This window comes from Chroicocephalus ridibundus, chromosome 8 (genome assembly GCF_963924245.1).
Source record: "Chroicocephalus ridibundus chromosome 8, bChrRid1.1, whole genome shotgun sequence".
Taxonomy (NCBI): domain Eukaryota; kingdom Metazoa; phylum Chordata; class Aves; order Charadriiformes; family Laridae; genus Chroicocephalus; species Chroicocephalus ridibundus.
The window spans coordinates 51438291-51464431 of record NC_086291.1 but is presented as its reverse complement, the minus strand read 5'-3'; the positions used below and the strand labels follow the sequence as shown (position 1 = coordinate 51464431).

Below are 26141 nucleotides of genomic sequence, written 5' to 3'. Positions count from 1 at the left end.
TCCACGTCCAGTGCGAAACTCGGCCCCTGGCAACAAGTGACTTTAAGGCCGGGGACAGCGGCCCCGCCCCCGGCGCCGCCTCCCATTGGTCAAGCGGGGGGTTTCATTTGCATAAGGGGCGGGGCGCCCCCGCCGGCGGGCCTGTGCCGCCCGCCCGCCGCACTCCTGCCGCTCCGCTGGCCGGAGCCGCCGACGAGAGGTGCCACCGGCCCGGGGGCGGCGGCTGGACGCGGCCCGGCCGCCGAAGGGGGCCGTTTTTCGCGGTGTGTGGAGTTCCCTCCTGCTTTTGCCGCTGCAAATTGTCTGGGGGGAGCTTCGCCCATAGTACCGGTGGGGACACCTTGACGGTGGGGATGTGTTTTATACCCGCGGCGTGCACAGTGGACCCCCCTCACGGGGGAGGGGGTGCCGGGGAGTGGGTATGGGGTGGACCGGGGCTCTGGAGCCCTTTTCCAGGCGCCGTGGAACGGGGCTGCCATAGCGAGGAGATGCGGAGCGGCAGCGGGATGGGGCGGCAGCAGCCGCCCGCCGGGGCTCCGGTCCGGCGGGACGCACCAGGCGGTTCGCGCCCTGGGGGCAGCTCGTTAGTCTTTAAGCCCCTATTCTGAGGGGGCTTCTGGGCGGGTTGGTGGGATGGCAGAAGCACCGGTGCGTCCCGGTTGTAAGCGGGGCTGCTGCAGCCCGCCGGCAGCCGAGCCCTGGGGCCGCCGTGCGCTCTCCGCGTCCCCCGGCGCGTCGCTTCTCCCCGCTCTCTCCAACGGGCAATTAACGGCAGGACACGGCGGATTGCTGGAAAGAATCGAAACGAGACCCTCCGCGCCCCCCGCCTCGCCTCTCCCCGCAGCCTTCGCCCCCCCCTCCCCCCCCCCCCCCTTCCCCCTCCGGACGCGGTGCCGGGCACCGAGGAGCCTCCCCGGGAGAGCAGAGCCGGGGCTGCCCCGGCCGCGTCCCCCCCGACACCGGCGGTTTGGCACCGTCCGGAGGAGGATGCGGCACCTCGGGGTGAGCCTGTGCGTCTGGGGGCGGCCGGGGGGGCGGGGGGTGCTTTGCCCGCAAAATCTGCCCCGTCGGCTCCGGCTGCGGGAGAGCCCGGTGCGGGGCTGCGCGGGTCGGGCCCCGCAGTAAAACCCCCTTTCCCCCCTTTTTTAAAAGCTCTGCCCGCTGGATCCGGAGAGCTGCCCCTCTCGGAGCGAGCCCCGGGTTTTCCAGCGTTTATTTGGAGCATTTGATTCTAATTATCCGCGGAATCCAGCCTTCTAATTGCGACTGGAAAAAAAAAAAAGCAACTCCCCAAATTCCAGTTTTATCCGTTGCTTCCCCCCCAGTCCCGCTACCCCCCGGAAAAAGAGGGTCAAGTACAAGATTTACAGGGGAAAAAAAAAATAATTAGAAATTGTGCGAGTGCTTCAAGCATTCCAGCATTTAAAAAGTAACAGGAACGTGGTGGTTTTGAGAGCATTTTGTTTAATTACTGCGATGTATAATCACATTGAAATAAAGCACACACGTTGAATTTAAATGCAACGCTGTTTAAATGTGCCTGAATGTCCGTGTGCCTTTTGTGTGAAAACTAATGTATTCTGTTAAAGTCCAAAGCAGGGTTTTATTTTAAATAAAAGTTCTCTCACTTCCTTATTAGTCGTTTCTCAGGATTTCAGCTTTCAGTTTGCAGAGTCACAAAGTGAGTTACCTTTGGAGAAAGATTTTTTTTTTTTTTAAATGTAAATTTACAACATGTCTTTTTTAAAAATACCGTCTTTAAGGCTCAAGGCGTGCTATATGTCTTAAACTTGCAAATGAGGAATAATTTAACTTTTCTTCCAGGACCCAATCCAAAACTTAATGAGATTGTGGAAGAGTTTCTGTTTCCCTGGGCTTTGGACCGGTGGTTTTGCAGTGCAGTTGGACACTTGACAGAACTTTTTCTTCCTCATCTGACAAATAATTAACGTACATTTCTATAATGTCCGTCTCTTTTGGTTCTCGTAGCTCTTTAGTAAGTTTACCTTACTGAAATTCTGTGAATCGGGTAAATTGTATTATTTCATCCGTTTTCGAGGTGGCTGAGTCAATGCAATCATCACTATTTTTAGTCCAGCTTTTCAAAGACAGCGTCTCCGCATGAGGAGTCCATTCCTTGGAAGGTTTGAACCTCATTGCGTGACTGAGGCTGGGCAGGGATTTGTGGGACACTCAGAGCTTTGGGGCAAGCCCAAGGAGGTAGGAATGAAAACAAGAGCCCCTGTTTTCTGATCCCTGCCTTCAACTACAAGTCAAATTCCTGCAAAAGAAGCCCTCAAGGACAGCAGGAGTTAGAGACGCTGGTTTTCTTCCCCCTTGCATGCTGCTGCCTTTCACAGCTCCCCAGCTCTGCCCAAGGCAGGGAATTGCATTTCCCAGCCCACACGCTTGAATTCCTCTTTGTCCAATGCAGGTAGAAGGAGGAGGACAACATTCAGTAGTGGCTTCCCCTTGCTCCAGAGATGGGCACGGGGAAGAGGTAGTGCCTGGAGCCCAGGGCAGGGTACGTGTCCTGCTTCATGTCTGGTTTTGTGATCTTGCACAGACCGTTTCATGTCTCTGAGCGTCGGTTCTCAGCTGAGCTGGTGGAGGGAGCGGCATTGTCCTGCCTCGTAGGCTGATTCGAGCTGGGCAAGGCTGTGAGAAGTTGAGATGACACAGGGAGAGGAGGGAGCTGGAGCACTTGGGAAACTTCAGTTTCTTTGCTTTCCTGAGAAGTTCACTCATCCATGAAATGGAATGAGATTACACTGGGACAACAAGTGGGTTCAAGTGGCGTCATTTGTCTTACAGGGTCTCGTGGTCAAATTTTGTATGACAAAGTACCAGCGATGTTTGCACAGGGATGGGCAAATGATAGAGCTGCCAGGCAGGTCTCACAGTGATCTCGCATGATGTGTCATCTAGGCCTGGTCTAACGCTTCTCTGTCTTGACCCAGCTCGCTGCAGGGCAGACCCTGACATCAGGATTTCCAGGAAAAGGGTGCAAATCTGGGAGGGAAGAACCGAGATTCCCTCTGCCCAATGGAGCGTTAAAGAGCATACTCAAGCGGGGCATGTTTAGAGAGGATTTGGTGGAATAGAGCTGGCTGTTCCTGACAGAGCGGGCACAGCAGAGGTCCACCAGCTGCCTGCCAATATTGGCAATATTGCTTCATTTTATTTAAAGTCTGACACAGTCTCCAATAAAGTTCCTGGCCAGCTCACACCACCGTTGCTTGAGATCAGGCACTAAATACAAGGTCTGCATGTTTGGCTCCATCACATTGACACTTGTCACCTGGGAACCTTCAGAATCCCCATGGCATGGAGGTGGCTTAACCTCCCATCCCAATTCCTCTCTGCCACACCTATTTGTTATGCAGGAATAAGTGTGTGTGTGCATTGGCATCAGAGCCCCACTAATGTCAGGGAGGAGAAATCTCACCTTCATTAGAAGACAGGGAAGGCATTTTCAGAGCATGAGAGCAGGTGGGAACCACTGCAGACGATGGCATGTGCTCTGCAACGCACACACGTACTGCGCTCCCTCCCTGGCGGGGTGCTGGCCCAGCCCAAAGGTGGGCCCTGTCGCTTAATCTGATCAAGTGGTAAAGTTATAATTTTTCAAAAATTGGCTACCTTTGAACTGTGAGCAGATTTTACATGGGAATTTCAAAGAGCAAATAGAAAGAGCCTTACAGGGGAAGAAAAAACAACCCCTGATCAGATAAGAGTAACCTATGCGTCGTGTTAAAATAAGCCTCTGACAACTGCAGGATTAATGCTCTGCCCAGAGGATACAGCAGTTCAGTGGCAGCTCAGAGATTGCGGTGAAAGAATGTTCAATCCTTTTCAGGACAGCTACTGATATCTGCAAAGAAAAAAAAGACCTATGGTAACTTTCAACTAATTTCAATTAAAACGGCAGCAGAAGAGCTGAAAAGCTTTGCTCTCAAGATGAACTGCAGTGATGGGTCCAGTCCTACACCGTGCAGTTGTGAAGGCACCAGCACACAACCAGTGCCTGCTCATGCCATTTTAAGACTAAATTTATATTGCTAAGCTGCTTGCAGATCAGTTTAGGTCCAAAATTTGTCTTCTGTTGACATGAAATGAGCCTTGCTGCTCTGAGCAATTCAGGAGTAAAAGGGACAGAAGTTTTTTGCAAATTTTAATTAATGCTTGGGGTATTTAGTCCTTGGCATTGCCACAACTCCTGCCACTGTGCCTAGCTGTGCTCTGGGAATTTTTGTTTTCACCTGCACAGCAGGAGTGAAAAATTAGTGTATCCTCTCATGAAAGTCACTGTGTGCTCCCACCACAGCAAGAACAAGTTTTTTATTGCACACAGCCTCATCCAAAGCCCGTCATTAGAGGTGTTTCCATGGATTGTGAAGAGCTGGGGACTCGAGGCTCTCACCGCTGCGAGTGGATGCAAACATGCACCCCTTGCACAGCTGCTGCACTCTGCTGAGAACAGGGGTAAGAGAGAGGCTTAAATATTAGTTTAATATTAGTTTTTATTGCGTTAATGGGGTGCTTAGCTCTGGCATCCCTCCTTTTTCTGGACAGGAATAGTTTGGCAGCTGCAGGACGAACAATGGAGGAACGTGTTCCCCAGCAGCTCTTTTCCAACCCATGAACATTTACCTGGCGTTGATACAAGAAACTCTGTGCACCTGCACTGGGCAAGACACCACTGACCTCTCTCTTGCTTGAAATGCAAGTGGAGAGGGGTGCACAGGATTCCTAAGCTCTTTTCTAGGTTTCATCATGGCAGCAGGTATCAGAGGAAAAGGACATTTATTTTTAAAATGCTTTGACTTCAGGGTGAGTCAAAGGCAGTGAGGGCTTCACGAAAATCTTTACCGTGTTACGTTGGGCCTGGTGTGGAATTTCTGCTAAAATAAAACAAAATAAAACAGCCCTTACTAACAAGGGCTTTTATCATTATTAATTCTTTAATATCCCAGTGGAAAAAGTTAACTAGTGGCTTGTTCTGCATTTTTATCTTGCAGTTTTCGCAGCCTGAAGTTGCACACCATGGTGCTCGCAGCCCAGGACCCGTCTGTGAAAGCAATTACAAAACCCGAAAGGGACGGCTTTCCCTTTTGGTCTCAGAAAACATGCATGTGTAAAGACCAAAACCAGTGGAAAGGGAAAGATATGTCAATATGTTATTTCTGTTCAAATATTCCAGGATACCAGCAACAAACCAAAATTTGCTTTTGTGAGATCAACAACACGCAGGTATGCATTACACATTAAAAGCCAGGCGAGACACTGGTAAAAGATCTCTTATTTTGTCCTGCACAGCATAGGCTGTACGGTGTCTTTTCAAAATACCAGAGAACCACAATTCTATTAATTATGATTATTGTGATTATTAATCGTTTGTCCTATGGTACCACTTAAGAATCCCTCTTTGGAATCAGCACCCCATCATTATAGATGCTGTAAAAACACAGGAGGAAAAAAAAGGTAATTCTTCCTCTGAAAATCCTTTTCAGCCTTAATCTTGCTAACCCTGGAGTTAAAGATCGGATTTCCACAGGGAAGTATCAGGCATTTTAATGGAAAAAATATTACCGCCAGAAAAACCTTAACCAGTAGAAGGAAGCTCCCAAATTCTTTGTGAGATCCCCACCTCCCATTTAGCAAACGCAGCTGAATGCTCAGCGGGATTGTGTATAACTGCATTATACATAATTGAATGTATGTTTTCTTTAGAGGAGTCCCCAAATGTTAATGCTGCTTTACAAAATAGTTATTTCTGCACACATTCACTTTCTCTGTTTTATTTAAACCCAATTCCTGGCAGCCAGAGGGGCGAAAGACTAGACCTGAATGAACACAGAGTAATTTAGGGTGCCAGGGACAGCAGGGTTGAGGTGCTGGTGGGGACAGCTGCTGGGTGCTGTGACAGTAAATGCTTGTTTCTCTGTCACTTTTGCAGCTGTTTGGAACACAGCAAAATAGGGTCGGGCGGGGGGACGTGGCGGCGCGCATTTTGTTGAATGAAGATCAGCATCAATGATGCCTCAGCGCCTGCCAGCCCGCCTGACATTTATGAATCGCTTTCCCTTTGAGACTTTAAGGCTCAGAGCCTCGCTCTTAAATATCTTGTTTGCGTTACTTGCTTGGTTTTCACCTTGTTTTCTTTTCTGACACCTTACTTTTTACTTTGAAAAGAGGTGAACGTGAGGGAAAATTGCGACGTGAAAATAAAAGCTGACAGTAAATAGATGAGCGAGCAGAAAACCTGACACGGGTGATGGTCCACACAAAGCTGCGTACCAGCAGGAACTGCAGAACAGAGAGGAGGTCATCTGATGTTCTAATCTACCCTTTTATCACACTTTTTCCTTTATAGCTTGATCCACCTTCCAGTAAAACTGAAGGAAAGGCTTCCATTGCCTTTTACTAGAGTTGGATTGGTCCTTTAGATTATCAACATTTGTCTGCCATTTAATAGGCTTAAAACTTTGCAGCTCGTATTGTTGAAAGACACTGTTGAAACATGATGTCCCCTGAGCTCGGGTCGGCTGAGGTTGGTGTTCGTTCCTGTGGCCATCCCAACCCGCGCAGATCTCAGTTCGATCTTCAGCAATGAAAACTGACCCAGTTCCCTTTTTTTTTTGCTAAATCTTTAGCCTAAACCCTCCGCTTCTCCTCAGTAATTTCCTCAATTATCCAGTTTGCTTTACAGACATTTCCATTTAATGTGGAATTTGCCGTAGAAGTTTCATAAAGACCCCACAAAGGAAACCATTAGCTTACATCTCTTTAAATTTATCTAGCCAAACCTTGTGGCTAATCCAAAGGGAGAGCAAAAACTGCAGTATACCAGAGGCCTTTAACAAATAGCTTATTTTTCTTTCCCTATACAATGCACCATTATGTAGGTTTTTTTTCTAAGGAGAACAATGCAAGCAGCAGTGATGGGAAACTGGAAAAACAAAAGAGGCATTTAGAAGGGACCGGTTTACAGCCTGAAAAGCATTGAATAATGTTACACCTGATAACAGATACTTTCTCAGAGACCATCGAGCAGTTTAGCACGGCAGTATTTACTTAAGTGGGATACATGGCACACGCCTAAACTCATCGATGACCGCCGAGGCCGCTTTATTAAAGTGGTTTTGCTAAAAAACCCAGTATTTATGAACTCAACGTGGAGCCAAGTGCTTGACGGCTATAGACTATGTGAAGTAGAAATCACGGCAGCATCAGAAGTGGGAAATAATGAAAGTACGAGGAATTTAACCTAATGTTTTTCCTCAGGGATTTAATCTAACGCTTTTCCTCAGCGATTTAACTCAACGTTTTCCCTCAGGGATGGGGCCCAGGTGCGCCGGGGTGAGCTGAGGGGCTGCAGCGGGCCCTGGCCTTCTTAGGCTGGAGGTGGAGGAAGGGGGTTTGGACCCAACTCCTTCCCTTTCCGTTTTTGTTTTTTTTTTTTTTTTAACTTTGCACTTTCTCGCCGTTTTCCAAAGGCCGCTCCCTGGGGCCGTGTCGTACAAACGCCGTTTTTCCACACAAACCCCCGCCACAGTAACCATCGCCTCAGCGGCCGCCCTGCGGGCCCGGCGCGGCGGGGGGCGGGCCGCACGCATGCTCGCTGTGGGCTCCGACATGGCGGCGCCCAGCGCGGCGCTGAGGCAGAGGCGGGCGGCGGCGGCGGGTGGCGGCGCCTCCGAAGCCCCCGAGAAGGCTGTGGCGGGGCCGCCGGGCAGTAGGGCCGGGTCGCCGCCGCCGCTATCGGGCACCTTCTGGCTGACCCGCATCGTGCTGCTGCGATCCATAGCCCTGCTTTACTGTGAGTCTCCGGGCGCTGCCCCGCGCCTCTTTCTCTCGCCGCTGCCCGGGGAGCGGGTGGGGGTCCCCCGGAGCCCCGGGCTGCTGGGGACCGCCGGGCTGGTCGCCACGCAGAACCCCGTGAAGTCCTGGGGTTGACCCGTCCGTCAAGGCCTTCCCCGCTGCAAAGCCTCAGGTGGGGCAGGCGGGACCACCTGCCACGGGGAAGGGGGGTGAGCTGCCAGTGCCCTGACTGTCCCCTCCCGTGGGGTCCATGGCGGTGCTGAGGTCCCACCGTGGTGGGAGAGGAGGCCTGTGACTCTCTTAGGTTCTTGGTGGTGAAGTTGTTTGGGGAACAGGGGGCTGCAGGGGGCCTTGCCCCCCGGTCCTGGGTCTGGGCCCTGTGCTGTCATGGCAGGGGTGCAGCAGTTGCACTGAGGAGCCCTGCCTGCTTTTTACCAAAGCATTGCTTAATTTTGGGGGTATGTGTTTGCATACACAAAGCTTGAGGGGGTGACTGAGATGTGAAATGGGAAGAGCCTCTTGTTTTCAACTCTTGCTTTGCTGGTGGATGGGGACCCTGCGGCTGATGGCAGGGGTGGCGTTGCGTGATGTTGGGGCTCCTGTATTGGTGGAGTTGGAAGGAGAGTTTGCTTGTGCCGTGAGGCTGGTACCTGTCAGCAGAGCCAGTCGGAGCTGGTAGTCTTTTCTTCAAGGTAGGCCTTGTGTGCTAACTGTGCAAGAGAGAAACTCCTTGCCTTATGCAGAAGCAGGTCTTTAGCATCTTACATAGTACTGGAGAAACACGACATCCTTCGGTGTCAACACTACCAGTCAAGACATAGGATTGACATGACCTTGAAACAGTTAACGGTGAAATCAGTTTCCAACCTCGGCTGTGCTCGTTTGGCTCTCACTTTGGCAAGGAACACCGAGAGCTGCGCTTCGAGCCCACTAGTGCTCCACTTAAAAAATATTCACAGTGAAACCTAAACTGACATGTAACACACTACGTTACAAATTCTAAACTTGCCCCAGATTTGTCCACAAAATCGTTAGGATTTGTAGGCTGCCAGCCTGCTTAGATTATTTTGCATCAAAACCATGCAGAAGTTGTAGTTTTGTATGGTTTTGACACGTGCTCTGTTTCTAGTTTGGTTTCAGCTCTCGGTGAAATGCAGGGTTATGACTCTTTCAGTCAAAATGAAAGCGATTCCGATATTCCCCCGTGTGTAAATCCAGACTGCTGAGTTTCCCGTAGCTCAGTTTGCAGTTTCCTTATGAAAAACTGATTAGAGTTCTCCGCTCTATGTTTGGTGGAGGCCTCTGCTTTCTGATGGGGCATTTGGGTTATAAATGTGCTCCATCCAGGACCAAATGCTGTCCTTTAAGGTGGTGGTGTGTACGGTAGGAAGGGGCTGGTGGGAAGGGAGAGGCGGTGGCTGGAGGGGGTGGGAGTTGGGAAGGGGATGATGAGGCAGAGGAGGCAAAAAGCAAGTCAAACGTATGGGAACTTCTGGTGAGTGGGAGACCTGATTTGGGATGAGAGCAGTAAGAAGAACCAATATCCCATTTGGGGTCAGGTGAATTACAACATGAAAATGATTGAAACCTACGAGCTGGAGGGAGAAAGGGAGGGTGGGCATTTGTAAGGCAGAGGATGAAGCTGAGGCTGGCGCGTGAAAGTGGGATGACAGAAAATAGGGAGAAGAACTGAATTTGGCACTTTTCAAAAGAGGAGAAGAGAGTGGGAATGCCTAGGAGTGGAAAAAGCGGGGAGGAAACCCCCAAATGCTTCCACAGTCCAGAGTGAGGAAACGTTTTTGAGAGAGGTAGTGCAGAGGAAAGCATTTGGGTACCAGAGCTGGAAGGAACAGGGTAGGAGGATGGCTCTGTTCTTTGTAATGAAGGAGGTGCAAGAAAGGAAAAGTTTACCTGCTTGTTATGCAACTTCACTTGATTGTGATCAGATAACAGCGATTTCTGCTGTTTGTTTTGGTTGAGTAACAGCCAAGGGACCCAAAGCCAGAAACCTGGGCCAGATTTGAGACAGGTCGAATTCTTACTTGGGCTGTCACTTGCAGTGATGTTGGGGCTCCAGCTCTGATCCCAACACAGGGGAGACACTGCACAGCCTACAACTGAAGCACTCATGGAGTGGAAACTAATTGGTGTGTCTGAGATGGAGAGATTGTGAGGAGGCAGATTCCTCTGTCAAAGGCTGCAAAACCATGACACGGGTGTTGGGGTGGGATGCTCTCGAGGGAAGGTGGGTTGCCTTTTGATCTCTTCTGAGAGCCTGGGTTTAGAAGCAGCAGAAAACAATTTAGAGGCTCTGTGCCAAGCACCTCTTCCAAGTTCTTTTCTGAAGATGGAACTATTTACTCTGACAGATTATTTTTTTTTTTTCCCAGACACGGCGATTCTGCACACGCCGAGTCTCAGACTTGCTGAGGAAACGGTTGATGCCGTTGTGACAGTTTGACATTCCTCAGTCGTGGGATGTTTTCCCCCCTTCTTTCATTTCACCCTTTTAAATGTAACCCTTTCATTCCTGCTGTGTTAAGCAACAAATCCTTTCGGGGCATCTTGTGCTAAAGTATCAGGAAAGTGGTCACCCCCTGATGATTGCAGCTCCTGCCTGTTAGTGCAGCTGTGAGAGCTGAAAGTTTGTTCTCTCTCCTAGTTGGAAAGGGAGGGGTGGGAGAGCAAAGGACCTTGTGGACGGGATGGAGAGAAACACGATTTGGGGGGTACAGTGATTGCTGAGGTGAGGGGCAGAATTACCAAGAATTATTTGGGGGCCTGTCGCCTCCTTCCTGCCCCCTACTCCACTACTGAGAGGCTGTTTTATTGCCTGATGTGAGCTGGGGAGATGCTTTCCCTTTGAATCTCCTCCTGTGGAAGGAGGACAGGCAGAGCAAGGCAGGTGTGAAGTATCTTATGTGCCCTCCTTTCTCCCCCGCCCCCTTTGGTTATAACAGCTCTCCTCTTTTTTCTTTTTTTTGAAGGGGTTTTCCAGAAGCAGCCAGAGCCTGGGAAGTCCCTGGCAAAGCAGCTGCTGTCTGAGAGGCAGGTTAGAGATGGGAAGGTGGGAAAGGATCTGATGATTCCTGGAGGCCGGTGACCAAAGGCACATGCTGCTTGCAGGAATGAGAAGGAAGGGGAAAATGGATCCAAACGGAAAGTTCTCAGTGAGGTTTGCTCTCTGCAGCAGGGCTGTGCCAGTGGGTCCTCCCAGCTGAGCACTAAGGTAAATGAAACGCCTGTCTGTGCAATTCTGTCTTTAATAGTAGCTAGTACTGTGCACTTTTAAATTAGGTGACACTTAAATTCTTATAACTGGCAGCCCTCAGAGACGTTTTCAGATCTGGGATCTCTTTCTCCACTTTACCAAGTAAGTGTGGGCAGACCAAGTGGTAAAACCCTTCCAGAGGAAGAGAGTGTGAATAACACAGAATCCATCCCTGTTCGCTGAGGAAGAGAACAATTGTGTAGGTCTTACCCTGTGCCCTGCTGCCCAGACCCCTCTCTGTTTCTGTAGAGTCATCTTTGTATAGTATTGGTGTGCCAATGGAAGAGACTTGTCTCACAGACTTCCACCATTGCAACCTGTCCGTCACTGGCTAATTGCAATCTTTAATACAGTAATTCATGGGACAGGGAGGCTTGGAGAAATGCCGTTTTGATATTTGAAGGTTTTCTATCTTGGTCTTGCACTGTGCGTTTGTTCTTTATGGCAGGAATTGGTGCTTTCTAAGTACAGAAAGTCTTTGAGGTCTTGTTGGAAGTCCTGTTACAAGTAAATAGCTGGTCCCAAAGCTCTTGACAACAAATGTGCATTATTTGCTCCCTTCACCCTTCTTCTAAATCATTGTTAAGTGCCCTTTTTGGATGGTTACTATCATCAGATTCCAGATGTAGAAGTTCAAGTAATTAGATACCACCCTTCCCAATTTCAGCCAGGCTCTGTAGAGTGCTTTGAAATAAAAGCTATTATTGAAATCCAGTTTATCTTCCTTCTCCGTATGTATTGTTTAATAGTAGTATTTTCTTTCCCCAGAGCTAGAGCTACGGGAGGTTCATGCTACTTCTTCCTAATTCTGAAATCTAAAGCCTTCTCGGGGGGATTTGGCTTCCTGTAGGTTGCTGGCTCTCCCCGGTGTCCTTCCTCCTCTCTCTCTTTCTCTCTGCCATCTCCCCTGCTTTCCCCCTTCTCTTCCCTCAGTTATATTAAAAGGCTCCCAGTAGCTTTTAGCTTACCTAGTCAGGATTATAGAACATCTTCAGACACGTTTTCTCCCCTGAAAGGTTTTATTTCAGTGCGGTGCTTGTTAGCAAGTCTGCACAACGAAGGCAGTATGTTAGCACTGTGTCCTCTTAGCAAGCTACATGCCTCCTGTTTAAGTCTGCATGAAAGAGCCACGTAAGCGAGACAGAAGTGGGTTTGGTCCTGAACAAAGCACTTACACTGTGGGGAGAAAAATTCATAGCAAGCAGTGATAAGGGAAATGATAACAAGAACCGAGAAGGGGAGAATCTGTCTCCCAGTCTGCTGCCTGCCCAGAGCTGGTCTGGAGCAGAGGGATCTTCTCAGGGCATCCTGCAGCTGCAGGTTGAACTGCCCCTGGTGTGGTTTTGAACAGTCTGGGTCCTACGAGGAAGCTTTTTAGCAGCGCCACAGCCCAGCCTTTTCTGTTTGCTTTCACATCATTTCAAAGAGGCAATGGGGATATAAGCGCTTAAAAAGCCTCCAAAGCAACCACCCCAAAGTCTTGAGCTTTGCTGCGAATGGCAATAAAACAAAAAAGTGTTAAGAACAGACTACTTTGTTGTGTGTTTGTTTGTGGCCGTAGGGTTGCACGATAAAAAGGGGGTGTTTGGTTTCACTCAGGCTCTTTGCACAGTACTATGGTGTTGTTGCTTCTCTGTTGCAAAACTTTGCAGGGGAATTTATCGATTGAAAACTTATTTGATTCATTTCTCAGATAATAATGAAAAGACCGTGGATATTCTCCCCCTTCTTTTCAGTAGTACAACCTCAGCTTGACAGCATCCAGCAAAGGACCTTTTTTGAATGCCTTGTTGGGTCAAAGGTGCACTTGATATATGGCTGCAGGCAGATTTTTTGTGTGTGTGCAAGATGTAGTTTGGTTTTCATGTAAAGCTCTGTGCTTTTGGTTCATTTCTTCTTGTGGTTTGGGCTTTAAGTAAAAGTTAAGACTTTTTTAATGGGGGGAGAGAGAAAGCCATATGACCGGAAAGTTTTGGATTTCACATCTTTAAATCTTTACAGAGCATGAAGAATGGGATTCTCTCATTCTCCTACCATGACAGGCTGAGCCTGGACTGGGGGAAAGGAACTGAGGTGACAGGGCAATATGGATAGACCAAATCATTTCAGATGGGTGACTCTTGTGGTGCATGCTTGGGTTGTGTTTATTGGTAGCATGTGGGTTTGAACAAGGAACGTGTTCAGTTTGGGGAGACAGAGGAGGTTGGGAGGGGAAGGAGAAGGTGGAGGGGGGGGGAGTTAATGGAAAAGTACAGTAAAGCACCTTCTGAGGTGAGAATAAGTAGTCAAGGTCTATTAGCAGTTGATGACAATTTACATGTATTACTTATGTAAAGATCAGCTCGCAGCAGGTAGAGGAGCGTGCTCCCATGTGAGCTGTCAAAGGCTCCTTCTGCCTCCTGAGTGGGAGGGAGCATGGGAGTCGCTGAGGCTGAGGGTTTTTTTCAATCTGCAAAGGAGTGAATAGTCTGAAGAATGGCAAAGTGATTCGGATGGAAAGAGAGGAGACTGGCATGGGCTGAAGATACGCAAATCCAGGAATAGTTGGTAAAAAGTCCAGGCAGTGAGCAGCCACAGGGGTGATGGGGTTTTATGCTGCGTTTGGGGACTTGGGGGTGTGCAGAGCTGTGCTGGGAGTCTGCAGGGGATGTCCCTGAATTAGGAGCCCAGCCGTGGCCACACATTGTTCCCATCTGTGATGCTGGAAAGGATAGCTATGGGAAAATTTCGGTTTTTGCGTCCTGGTTGGCAAAGCGCATCCTGAACTCTGAAAAAGTGCCCTTCTCAGTCATGCTTTTGGTTTGTAAGATGATATCAGACAGTGAGAGTCATTCTGCGGGGCTTGGCCTGCTAAAGAGTCTGGAAGGAGCGGGTGACTCTGGATCAGGCCTTGCGTTAGCTTATTCCATCCTGGAGGAATCCACCGTGGACTCCTTGGTGCAGTGTATGCCCAGGCTGGAGGTAGCTGGGGTGCTGATGGAGGCAAGCTACCTGGTGCATAGGAATGCAAGTGTCTGTGCTGTTCTCGCAGGAAAAAATAAACCCTGAACTGATGGGAGACACTGATGAACGCATTGCCCAAAGTTTGCAAATCCAGGAGTCGGGTTTGCTCAGGAGGAAAGCAGCTTCTCCTGAGCGAGGTGCAGAGTCTTGCAGCTGTTGGTGACTGAGACGCTGCCCGCTTGCCTGTCTGACAGCGGTGCTCAGCAGCTGCCCGTCAGACTCTCTTTCGCCATTCCAGCATCCCGTTGGGTAAGGCCCTTCTCCCTTTGCTGCCACAGATGAGAACATCCCTGGGCTGACATGGACCTTGCAGAAACCCAGGAGCACAGCTTTACAGACTGTTTGGAGGGGCTGAGGCGGATGCAGTGCCGTTGCTCAAGCAGACTCAGTGCCTTGGACCCCATGGTGTGGTTGAACCCAGCATGCTGCGTAGGTGGGTCCCCACCGCATCGTCAGACTTACGAACCAGTGAATTCTGGTTCATGTAACAGAACTGCTCTGCCAGCCTCTTGCCAGGAAGAAGCTACAGGACAAACAAGAGAAGCGATTAACCTTGCCCTATGACTCGGCAGTGCAGTGAGCATGCCAGCCAGTGCCCAAGGTGGAAGCAAACTTGTTTCACCATGTTTATTTGGAGGGAGTGGGAAGATGGAGAGTGGAAAATCCCCAAATACAAGGCCAAAGGGAGAGAGGTTTCAGAACAGGGGTTAAGGAAGAGGAAGAAAAGCACAAGCTTTGGGGGCAAAAGGGACTTTTTTCCCCCCTGACTAAGCCAACATTAAAAGGATCCCTTCCTGGAGAAGGGAGCAGGGTCTGTGTTACAATCAATTTAAGGATACAGTTTCTCAAGAGGGGTTCAGGGAGAGGAAGCAAAGACATGCTAATAAATAACTTTTTTTTTTCCCTGTGGAACTGTGCATCTCCTGTGTTGCTAAAATCCTTTGCAGAATCTGTCTTTAGTTTCAGCTATTGCATGTGTCCGGTAACATGGGAACCGCTGCCTACAGGGTGAAGCCTCTTGAAGGCTTACCTGGTGCTTGGGAGAGTGGGTCTAGATGATTTGATGTCAGGATTTGAGAAGTGGGTGCTGCCCAAGGGATGTGCCCTTCAAAGGTACTCCAAAAGATGCTGGAGATGAGTGGAGTGTGAGCACGGAGTGGTGCGAGGCAGCGTCTCAGCTTGGGGAGTGTCCAGGAGAGGGAGCTGGATCCGGGATGGAGCAGCATGACTGGGAAATGCTGCACACGTGTGAGCAATAAACGGCGCTCGCCGGACGTGGGCCCTGATGGCTTGGGAGTGTGATGGATCAAAATGTAAGTGCAACGATTCGGATTTGGTTTGGGTTAGATGAGTCCTTCATAAATTAGGGCTGCTGCCGATGGGATTTAGCTGTGAAATGGAAACGTGCGAAATACCAGCAGTGCAGCGTCTTGTGAGAAATCGATGTTCTGGGGGAAAATCACTTCGTAGCCCAAACAGGGCAATCTTTAGATGTGCAGTTCATGGCAACCTATAATGCAGTCTTTGCTGCTTACAGACTTAAAAAGGCTGTATGGTATTTTGTACATACAATGTGTACTTTTCTGCAATTGCTATAGTTTGTTTTTCCTAATTTACCCTTTCCTTGTTTATCTTGCATACTGTGCAGGGGTCTAATTTAGATTTTTTTAGAAAAAAATCTGCTGAGCAGTTATGGGTTGGGGCAGCAATTTCTTTAGCATTTAGAGGTGAATTTGATAAGCACCTTTGGAAAAACTGTCCGGCAAATTGCAGTGCTAATCAAGGGAAATCAAACCATGGAGTTTTAAGGCAGAGATGGTCTTTATTTTTATTTTTTTTAAACCAAAAATGAAGATATTAAGTTGTCTGAGGCTCAGAAACATTGTATTTCTGCTTGTTTTGTGTGTCAGGTTTTCTGATTACGCATTTGTGCCGGACAGAGTGTTGCTAGAAAAATATGAATACTCTAAAACACTTAATTTGCGGTCCAAAGCTGATTCTTTAGTGTTGTGATCATTTTTTTCCTCTTCTCCCTCCCTGTCTGTAATTGAGTAAAATATTCTGCATGTCTTTTATTACTTTGGAAAATCTTTCACTGTGTGTAAAAGATGAACAGAAAGAGATACAACCAATTAAACCCCCAACTTTATTGTGTTAGCGCTGTGATTCAGGATCTGTTGAAATCGATGGGAACCCTCCCAGTGACCTCAGATATGTGTTGGATTGAGTTTTACTGGTTTTTCAAATGAGAACAAAATACATGCCGTGTGCAAAGAGATGGCGTAAGTGTTAAGTGGATTAACTGGAGACCTTTTTGTGTGTCTGGGGGGAATGGGACATTTATTTCTGTTCCCTGGGGCTGCGGATTTTTGGTTGCTAGTCAAACTTCAAAGAAATGGGAATCCAGGCCTGAACGCGGGATATAGTTTCACATAGCCCTTCTACCAGTGTTCCCCCAGTGAGAGACATCAACCAGATGAACACCAGAATTCTTGTTTGCAGAATGACAGCATTCAGATAAGGAAGGAAACAGATTTGATCATTAACTAAGGAGTATTTGGAGGGAAACAAATTGGCCTTTTGCAAGACCTCTGGTATTGCTGCATGTGACGTGGCTGGTGTTTGGATAATGTTTGAAGGATGGGTAAGTTAGCTGCTGGGAGCAAAATGTATGAAGCCTAATCAGGAAATGTTGGCCTTCATCATTTTTTTCTGAGAAATGGAGTTACGAACTGCAAATTGGTAACTGGAGGAGATTCCTAAAATATGAGATAATCCCTAGAAACTGACCAACTTTCTCTGTAGAACATCAAATTCTAGGTCTATAATCTGTAATTAAATTGCTTATGCGCTGTTAAAAAAAGCATATGGCTGTTCTAAGATTGTCTGGTGCAAGAGCATAGACACTATAAATGAGAGAACTGTAGTGACATGTAAAAAGTGGCAATTTAGAGGACAGAAAAATATTAAGACTTTGTATTTCCAGCCTGCCAGGAAGTGAGAGGATCCAGAAGGTCAACCCATAGCATAACTACTGTATTCTGCAATTGCCATGTGTAACCATTAACCATTACTCCACCAGAAGAATTAAGGTGTCCTTTGGGTGCCTTTTGAATGGTGTGTATGAGTTTAAGCTGTCTCATTAACAATATTTTGAAATATTAAGTGTTTTCAATACAAGGAAATAATCCAATACTTGACAGATGCACAGATAGCTGTATGTAAAAATGGAGATATGTTGTCGTCTAAAGTCAAAGCATAACCTTGCAGGAACAATCTGTTATCAGTCTGTGGTGGGTTATTTGTACTGGGAACAGCAGACGTTGTAACATGTTAACACCGTCAACACCAAACCCCATGCTGGAGCTGTTGTCTATTTACGCAGCAAAATGTTTGGTGAAACTGAAATAGGAGGGGCCGGAAAATACAGCCCTGTCTTTGCTGCTGCAAAGCTGAAGGGAGTTGTGTGCGCTCTTCTGGCTGCTTCAGCTGCACTTCCCAGGATCGGTGCGTGAACTGAGGGCTTCCTGGTGTCTCCTTTCCACAGTAGAAAGGAAATTCTGTCTGAAAGTCTTGAAATTAATGCATTGCTTTCACTTGTACTCCGCAGTGCAATTAAGCTGTTTTCCTCATCTGCATTAGGAGATGAATAGTGTATGTGACTAACCTAGGGTCACGCAGAGTCTCACAGAGCTGGGCTGAGCCTCCTGTTTCTACACTGGGTCAGGTCGCTCAGTTACAGGGAGCTTTTCCCAGAAGTGCATTGTTGAGTTTGCCTGAAGCAAGTGGCATGTCCCTTACAGCTGTTGAGGAGAACATTGTCTCAAACCAGACTCTGTGCCGTTTCCTGGTGTGAAGGCAGAGACAGTATTTATAGAATTCCTCTGCATTCTGCGTTGTGGTTAATAGAAATGACTGTGTTGTATTTTAATGGAGATGAGGACATATGAATAAATTCCTTCCCGAGGCATGAAAATTCTTCTGTAACTCTGGACTCAAAATATGTACTTCAGCCTGGATGATTTCTAATACTGATATATTTTTTCCTCCCTCCTTGTTTTCCTCCAGTTGTGGCCTTCCTGGTGGCATACCATCAAAACAAGCAGCTAGTAGGAGAGAAGGGGCTGCTCCCTTGTAAACTGTACCTGCAGAATGTCAAAAAGTATTTCAGAGGGAAGATAAACTTGGATGCTCTGAGCTATGCGCCAACAATCATCTGGTTTCTGGACTGGTCAGACATGGACAGAACCTTGGACTACCTCTCCTTGTTTGGCCTGGCAACTTCAGCCTTTGTATTGATAACTGGATGTGCAAACATGGTCCTCATGTCCGTCCTGTGGGTTCTCTACCTCTCGCTGGTCAACGTTGGACAGATCTGGTAGGTTAACAATCTCTCTGCTTTGTTTTTTTCTGTAATCTCTTGCTGTTCATTGTACACATTGACTTTCTATTACCATTTGAGGTTGGTAATCTGGTAAGGAGCGATGTAGGAATGTGAGGTAAGGAAAGCATTTGGCAGAAATGAGTTATGGGCACACCCCTGCGCTCTCTCTTACCTGGGATATCTGCCCTGATTTCTGTTGTCCTCTGTGAGACGTGAACTGGCTGCATAATGTACCACGCTACACATTGTCCCTGCTGTGGAGTACTTTCCCTCATGGCTGTTGCAAGGGAATTCCCCTAATAATTGCTTTTGAGATGGTTTCTCAATTTTCAGTTCTATCCGGGAGAGAGCTGGAACACTCAAGATAAGTACATGAAGCCTGTTAGGAAAAAGTAAAGGAGAAATAATGACTGCATATCGCCTTGCTGCAGGGAAAGGCTATGGCGCAAAAGGAAAGGCTCTAGGTGGTTCTCACACTTGTTAAGGCCCCAAATACATTGCTTAAGAGAGTGGGCCCTTAGAAACCCAAATTTCATTAGTTCACCTCTTCAAGTGCCTCTCTGCCTGTAGCAGAGATGATGTGGTAACTTTGGGGAGTAAAAGGCTATGCCATGAAGAGGTGCTCAGCCTGTGGATATGATGCAGCTGTGTCACTGTGATGTTCTTCCCAAATCTTCTGGCTCTACAACACATGACAGGACACCTACCATATAGATGAATTTAAGGATTTGCATGTGCTTGGGCTGCCCCTTGTCCTGTCCCATTCATTCCTATCCTACTCCAGATGGTATGTAAGTGGGTGAAGGATAACAGCTTCAGTTTTCTGAAAAGCTCTATTCTCTGAGCTCTTAACTCAGCGTGAACTTAAGACTGTGAAGGAAAGCCACAAAATTTGAAAAATAACTTGGTGGGTAGTTTTCCGTTGCCCATTTCCAAGTTATTCCAAAATTGCTTGTCTATTTTTCTAGATGTTTTATGTTACAGGGCAAGAATTCAATCATCGTCCTGCTCTCATTTCTAGAGATACAGAAGCTTGTGTCATTGTAGCAGCAAAATCTGGATACGTTCCTTCACGTCTTTCTGTTTGTGGGTCAGGGGGGAAACCTCTAACAACTTTTCCCTCAAGCTGCAAAGGTTTTGTAGCAGAAAGTTGAACCTGCAGTGACTTTTGAGGCTGAAGGTTTGATCTGGCTTGCTCCTGAAGTAGTGGGCTAAGAAAGACATTAGCATGACAGGCTTTCTTCGTTAGTGCCCACAAGGCACTCTGGGGTACTCAGTGTACTGGTGCTATGGCCATAGCGATGCTACAGTGTCCTTAACAGTTTTGATTTTAAAAAAAGCTAGCTCGAACGTGTTCTCCATGTTGGGCAATCACGTTCTGTGCTGGTCCTCTGCTCCCAGTTGCTTTTCCTTGTGCAGGCAGACTGAAGGCAGAGGTGTGATGTCTTCTCTGCTGGTGCTGCAGGGGTGACAGACCTGCAGAACTCTCAGGTGTTTGCCGAAAGAAATACAGTTGTGCCTGTTGAATGCGTGGCTGTTTTGTCATCTTTCAAGTGTTTAAGGGAGAGGCAAAAGGCAGGGGATAGAGAGGGGAGCCTTTTTCCACTGCTGCACCAAACCACCACCAGTGTCCAGCAGACCACGTCCAAATGCCTCTTCCTAAGGGGGGTTAGAAGCTTCAGGTCTCTGCAGCTCTGAAGACAATGAGCTGGCAGCAGGAATGTAAGCGGAGCCCAGAATTTGCCTTTTGTGGATGCTGTGGTTGAAAGGAATTGACTCTTGATATTTGAGATAAGGCTGTATTTTTTTCCTCCTTTGCTACTTCAGATTTGGACTTTGAAAGTTACTCTGGCGCAGGCAGGTGACTCCTGATATACAGCAATAACACACCAAGATTTCTTCTGGGGAAGGGGTGAGGGAGAAAAGTGAGGGGGCAATAGGAGGTGTAGCCTCAACTTCATCCCTTCTTAATTGTGGCATCAAATATATTAAACAGGAAATTAGGTGGTTCTTGTAAAGGAGTGAGGGAAAAGAATCAAAGCAACCCAGTAGTACAGTTCATTCAGCTGCGGTTACATTTTTCATTAGATCCTCCGAAATGGGTCACTGGGTGGTCAAAACCATATTATTATTGTGCATACAGTGTGACATTCAATTCCTGGAGAAGGGAATGCTGGGTGGCTAGGTACTTACAGTGCAAGTAAACATGAGGAGAGAGCAAAGGAGGGATTAACTAATTTCTCACCGTCCCTCAGGGAATTGTGGTGGCATAAGGGATGAGCTGAGAGTACCTGGAATCTCATGAATTTTGCTGCTGATCATGGGTGGATGGAAGCATTGGCCTTAAAACTCAGGCTGGCTTTAAAACTCCCTTTTCGCACTATTTGTAGGTGGGCTTCGATGGTCCATTAACTTTGTCTTACTCTCAAATTTGGGCAGATTGAGAGGTTTTGATGAGTTCTGATTGTTCTCCAAGGTATCTGTTGAAGACCATAGTGACTTCTTATAAAGGGGGAAAGGACAACGTTGGCAGGCATTCCTGATCAGAGTTACAAGATAGCTCAGCAAAGAGGCGTCTGAAATGAGGAAGAAATTCCTCCTGTCACCACATTGTTTTGTAGCTATTGTATGGTCTTTCCTAATGTTGCTCTTCAGCTGGCAGGCGTGGACTCCTGCGAGCCGGCATGGCTGGGCTGGGCATGGACCCGTGGGCTGACCCGATCCAGAAAAATCCTTTGCAGTAGTTGCCTGGGAAGCCAGTTCAAGGAAGAGACGGGGTGATAAGGAGGAATAGAGTTTTCTTCGGGCCAGTGAGGAACAATTTATTCCTTTTATCGCCTTTTCTATTTTAATTTTAAATGTTTCTGTTTGTTTTGGGCTGGAGTCTCCAGATACCGGGCGCTGCTGAAGGAGCGAGTCTTTCAACTGCTGTCCAGCTGGCTTGGGCTCAGAGTCAGAGGAAGCTTTAGAAGAGCAAACCGTCTCCTTTGAAGGGCAGGAGGCATTGCCTGCCTGCCCCGGTACTGCCGACCTCCACCTGTGAGCTGGGGAATACACTGTGTGCCTGGGGACAGCTGAGGCTGCTGTGACAGCATGGCAAGGGACCAGCTGAAGGTCTTTGAGGGTGTTATAACCCTTAAGAAAGCTGCTCCTGTGGAGCAGGCTGGTGTGAGCTGTTCATAATGGATTTTGTGGGATAAGGATTACTTTGGCAACCTAAAATCCTGAGAACTGGGGCCAGGATGTTGTCCTGGCCCTGAATTCTTGACTTTGCCAGTTGACTGTTGGCTCTGCCAAAGCACAGGTGAACTGTCTGGAATAAGATGCACTTTGGCAGGTCTCAAAACCGGGCTAGCTTTCAGAGAACAGCCTACTAATTTTGGTACCTGGGAAATGCAGGGCCAAGATCGCCTTTGCCAAATTTGGCAGTGGAATGCACCAGGAAGCTTTTGTAATTCTGGGCACTCTGTTCCCAAAACAGCTGTGGTATTCGGGGTCTGATCAGACTAAACCTGGACGTCTTTGCTGGGTCATAGGCATGCATATAATGGGGCTGCACTTGCATCACAAGCTCAGTGCGTCTGTCATAAAATACTGGATTTTTTTCCCTCTCTGCCATTTTGAACTTTTCCTTTTGAAGTAGGAGGAAACAGTCAAGAATTCCGAAATCTGGCAGTGCAAAAGAATATATAACGTCTGACCCGTAGGCTGGGTGAAGTTCTTAATCATTACGTTAATTTTAGCCTTGATTTTTCTTCTCATTTCTGCAGACTGCCTAATTTCTGTAAAATAATCATAGTAAAAAATGGTCCTGGTTTAATTGAAGCTACTTAATGAAGCTAAAGATACTTAAAAAGATTTTGTGGGAATTTCCCATACTTCAGCATCCATTTTGCAGACTGCAAGTCCCGCTTGCCTAGGTTCAGTCGTTGAAGAACAGAGCAGCTCCACGGGTCCAATACAAATGGCTTTGCCTTTCCCTACTTCCTCCTTCCTGAACAGTAGTATAGTGGATTGTTGTACGTTTAAAAAAGAATAGGAAAAGCTGTCCCTTTGTTTCAAAGTAAAAATACTTGTTGCAGATGACCTCATGAAACCTCCATTTGGTTTTATTACCTATGGTTTCTGCTGGGGCATATGTCTGCAGAGATGGACCATCGGCAGTAGAGGTCCTTTGTCAGGACAAGCTCTCCGGGAGAGGCATTGCGGCAGAAGTCAAATCAGTTTTGTACCAGAATAACAAATGCACTTCTAAAGTGAATTCATAATTCTGGAATAAAATCACTTTTATCCTGCAGTAAGGTGTCTCCAGAGAGCTATTACATTTTCTTATATAAACAAACTTTTAAACTACTTTGCCACTGATCTCCTGTTTCTTCTTCTGTTGTTTCCTCACTGAACCACCTCACCCCACAGCATTTTCAAATGTCATCTGAAAACCCTTCCTTTCCCTTGGTTATTCTGTTGTTTCATTTTACAAAGCATATTGCCCACTATTAGAGAGCATTCAGTGGTTCAGTTTGTAAGACACTTGATACAAAAGCTAGAATTGTGGTTTTTTAAATCCTATTGCTTTTTTTCCTTTCATGACTTAAGATTCTGGTAGAGTTACAAGAGCTCAAGGGAACAGGTTAAACAAGCCAATAAATAAAACATTATAGGGTGAGGTGGCTACAGCGTTCTTTTCAGTATGTTCTTCCCTTGTGGAAAATGTTGGTGGAGCTACTGCTAACAGGTATTTAGGGTAAAATAAGACTAAACAGTGCACTTTTTTTTCCTGTAAGGAATATGAAACTGAATGGTGCTTCATCACTGCTCAACCCCAGCGGCTGCAGGTGAGTGCCATTTGGGCTGTGCCCTTCGAAGCCCATGTGCCCAGGTGGTTTCCAAGAAGTTGCAGATGCAGCAATGTTTTTGTAGAGCAAGGAGGGAAAGATACGCCTCTGTCTTTCTGACCCCAAGTGCCTGGTGTTTTTTCTTATTTAGCTGATTGAACAGAATATTAATAGCATTTAACTTCAATATTAAGGACTTATTGAAGGGGCAGGTTTACTCCAGGTCACAAAAGCATGTCTCTGAGGCATGTAATTTAATTGCAATTAAATTGCCTTCCTCAGAAGTTCATTTACAACAGAGAAAGAAGAAAGACTTGTATGTCATAGAGGTTTTGTGGTTTATATGTCTCATTAAAAACCACTTGACCTATGCAGGACTCCAATCGCAGTCTTCTGTGTGCTAGCAGATGAACTGGTAACTGGTTCAGGCTGAAGTCCATTAAATGCTAGGGCGCTGATAAGGGGATGCTCAGGGCTGTGTTTTCACTCTCCAGGAGGGCATTAGTAGCCATCAAATGGACCTCTTCTCCACTTTCTTTCCTCTTATATTCTATAGCTTTAGTTTTTCAGTCTAAAGCACTTGGGTGTTTGTGTATTGTCATCCTATCCAGTAAAGGTTAGAAACAGATCGCTTACGAGTTTCCTATTCTGGCTTGTAAAACAGCCAGCGTGTGAATTGTGGGCAGGATTTGGCAAAACATCTTTCCCATTTTTAGGTGTACTGGTTTGTGACCCTCTTACGACAAGGGCGCAGCACTTGTGGAGATACTCATTTTATGACTAGAAGAGTCCTAGTCTGACATGCAAAATACAGATGGAAGAATCGCCCTTTGAGCTTCCAGGAGACCAGAGCTGGATCAAGGGTGAATGAACGTATCCACATGGGTGCATTTGTGTTAGTGCACGTTTTATTAAGTAGCATGGGAAATTCGGTAAGACATTTTTGACTGCTCCTGAGCAAGCAAACACTGAAAGATCAGGAGCCGTGCAAGTAGGGCATAGGAATTTGTGGGTCCTGGATTTTATCAGTACGCTTGGGTCGCTTGGGAAGTTCTCTGAGACCTCACTGTACAGGCAGGAATGGATGCTTTGGGGTTGCACTTAACTGTGTGACCTTGGCGAGGTCTTTCCATCAGTCTATATCCTGCTTTATCTGCCTGTCTGGAAGTAATACAAGCCTGTACTGAGGGATTGTAAGACTTAATTGATGTCAGCTTTACAGATATTAAAGTTTGAAGTGCAAGCACAAATTCTTGTTGTGCCTGAATCCAGTGTACAATTTTGTGTATTAAAAAAAAAAGTATCTAGGATTTTAGATGAATCACATTAACAAATATCACCTTGATGCATATGCTACATTGGAGTCCTTTGAAGTTTGCTAGGGGCTTTGCAAATAAGCCACTTGCAAAGAACCCTTTTTGCAACCTGGCTTTATTTTTCTAGCTCTCCAAAATATCCCAATGACAACAACAACAACAAAAAACTTAGAATATCTTATTCCTTTATTTGGCCCTGGCTTTGGCAATAAACCTCAGGAATTTCTTTGTTATTATGGATCGCAGCCTTGTATCCCTTTTACTCCGAACTCCCCTCCCTCTTTCCCCAGAAAGAAAAGATTATCTCTAGAAACGTAAACCAAAAGTTGAAGGATCTCAGGGGGTCATCCTTCCTGTCGAGGAAGCTGCTTTTTGGCACTTCCTACTTACACAGAAGAGAGGGAGCGTATCGGTTTCAAAGAATGCTGTGAGCAGTTGATATGACATATTAATGAAAACAAAGATTAATACCATGTGACACTGTTGCCTTGCAGTACAACTGGGAACTAATGAGGCTAATGAGAACCATATTTTTGTTTGAGAGATTAAAATTTAATCATGGCTGATGTCAGAAATGAATCATTTAGCATTTCCCCCCCCAGCATGTGTAAGGTTTTCCCCTCCCTGCCCTAGGCTGGCTTTTGGTTTAGCAGAAGCCCTTGAGAGGGGCCAGCCCCTTGCCATTTACTTGCCTGGCATTGAGGATGGCTGGGAAGGAGGAGGGTGATGCCATGGCTGGCTGGCCTTCCCTAGTCCTCGAGACCTGTAAATGTGTGCCCTGTGACGTGAGGTTACTTGTCTTGGTTGAGGCAGTCGAGTTAAATGCAGGTGGCAATGGGTTGTGTGTCATTAATTTAGCTTGGCCTTTTTAAAGGGGCATGTAGGAGCAAAGAATGCAGTTGCCCTAAGATGTCCAGGGAGGTTTGATTGTGCTCCTGCCCACGTCTACTCCAAACCCCCTGCATTAGTCTGGGAGAGTGGAGTGGACTGAAAAGGCAGGCGGAGATGAAGCTGATTAAGAAGCCAGGTCCAGCTATGACATGAATTTGAGAAGATCTGCATGAGCTGTCAGTAGAAGAGGAGCTGCCAAAAGCCTTAAGGGCTGTCAAGGGATGCTTCAGTGGGGTCTCAGGCCGCACCAGGTCTGGTCGTTGCGGGCTTCTGTGAATATCTTTCTGGAGAAGAACTGACCCGTGGCAAGTCTAACTTCCCATTGAAACATGATACAAAAAAGAAGAGAAGCGGCTTTGGTAAAATGGTGTGCCGGGGTTTTTTGAGCAGCTGCAGCGTGGAGATTGCAGCGTTACTGCTGAGGCCACCGATTTTGTAGCAAGTAGTGCCTCTAGGATTAATGTCATCTGAATAATGTGGATGCTTGTAGGAACTTAAAAAGGCTTGAAAAGAGGGAAACTAAAGAGGAATTTATTTTACATTGATTGGTTGCATGTATTGTTTTGACTTATTGTAATTACTGGCTTCACTTAATAATAGCATCTTTGGAGGACTTT

At 47.0% G+C, this 26141-nt stretch overlaps 1 protein-coding gene across 1 annotated transcript in view; it reads left to right on the top strand.

Moving 5' to 3' along the window:
• Positions 1 to 7610: 7610 nt before the first annotated feature.
• LMF1 (lipase maturation factor 1) overlaps positions 7611 to 26141 on the top strand; it is a 263087-nt gene continuing 244556 nt past the window's right edge. The window contains exons 1-2 of the mRNA XM_063345009.1: positions 7611 to 7822; positions 18167 to 18476. Coding sequence (XP_063201079.1) covers positions 7618 to 7822; positions 18167 to 18476 — 515 coding nt within the window. The 5' untranslated portion in view covers positions 7611 to 7617. The remainder of the gene's footprint in view (positions 7823 to 18166; positions 18477 to 26141) is intronic.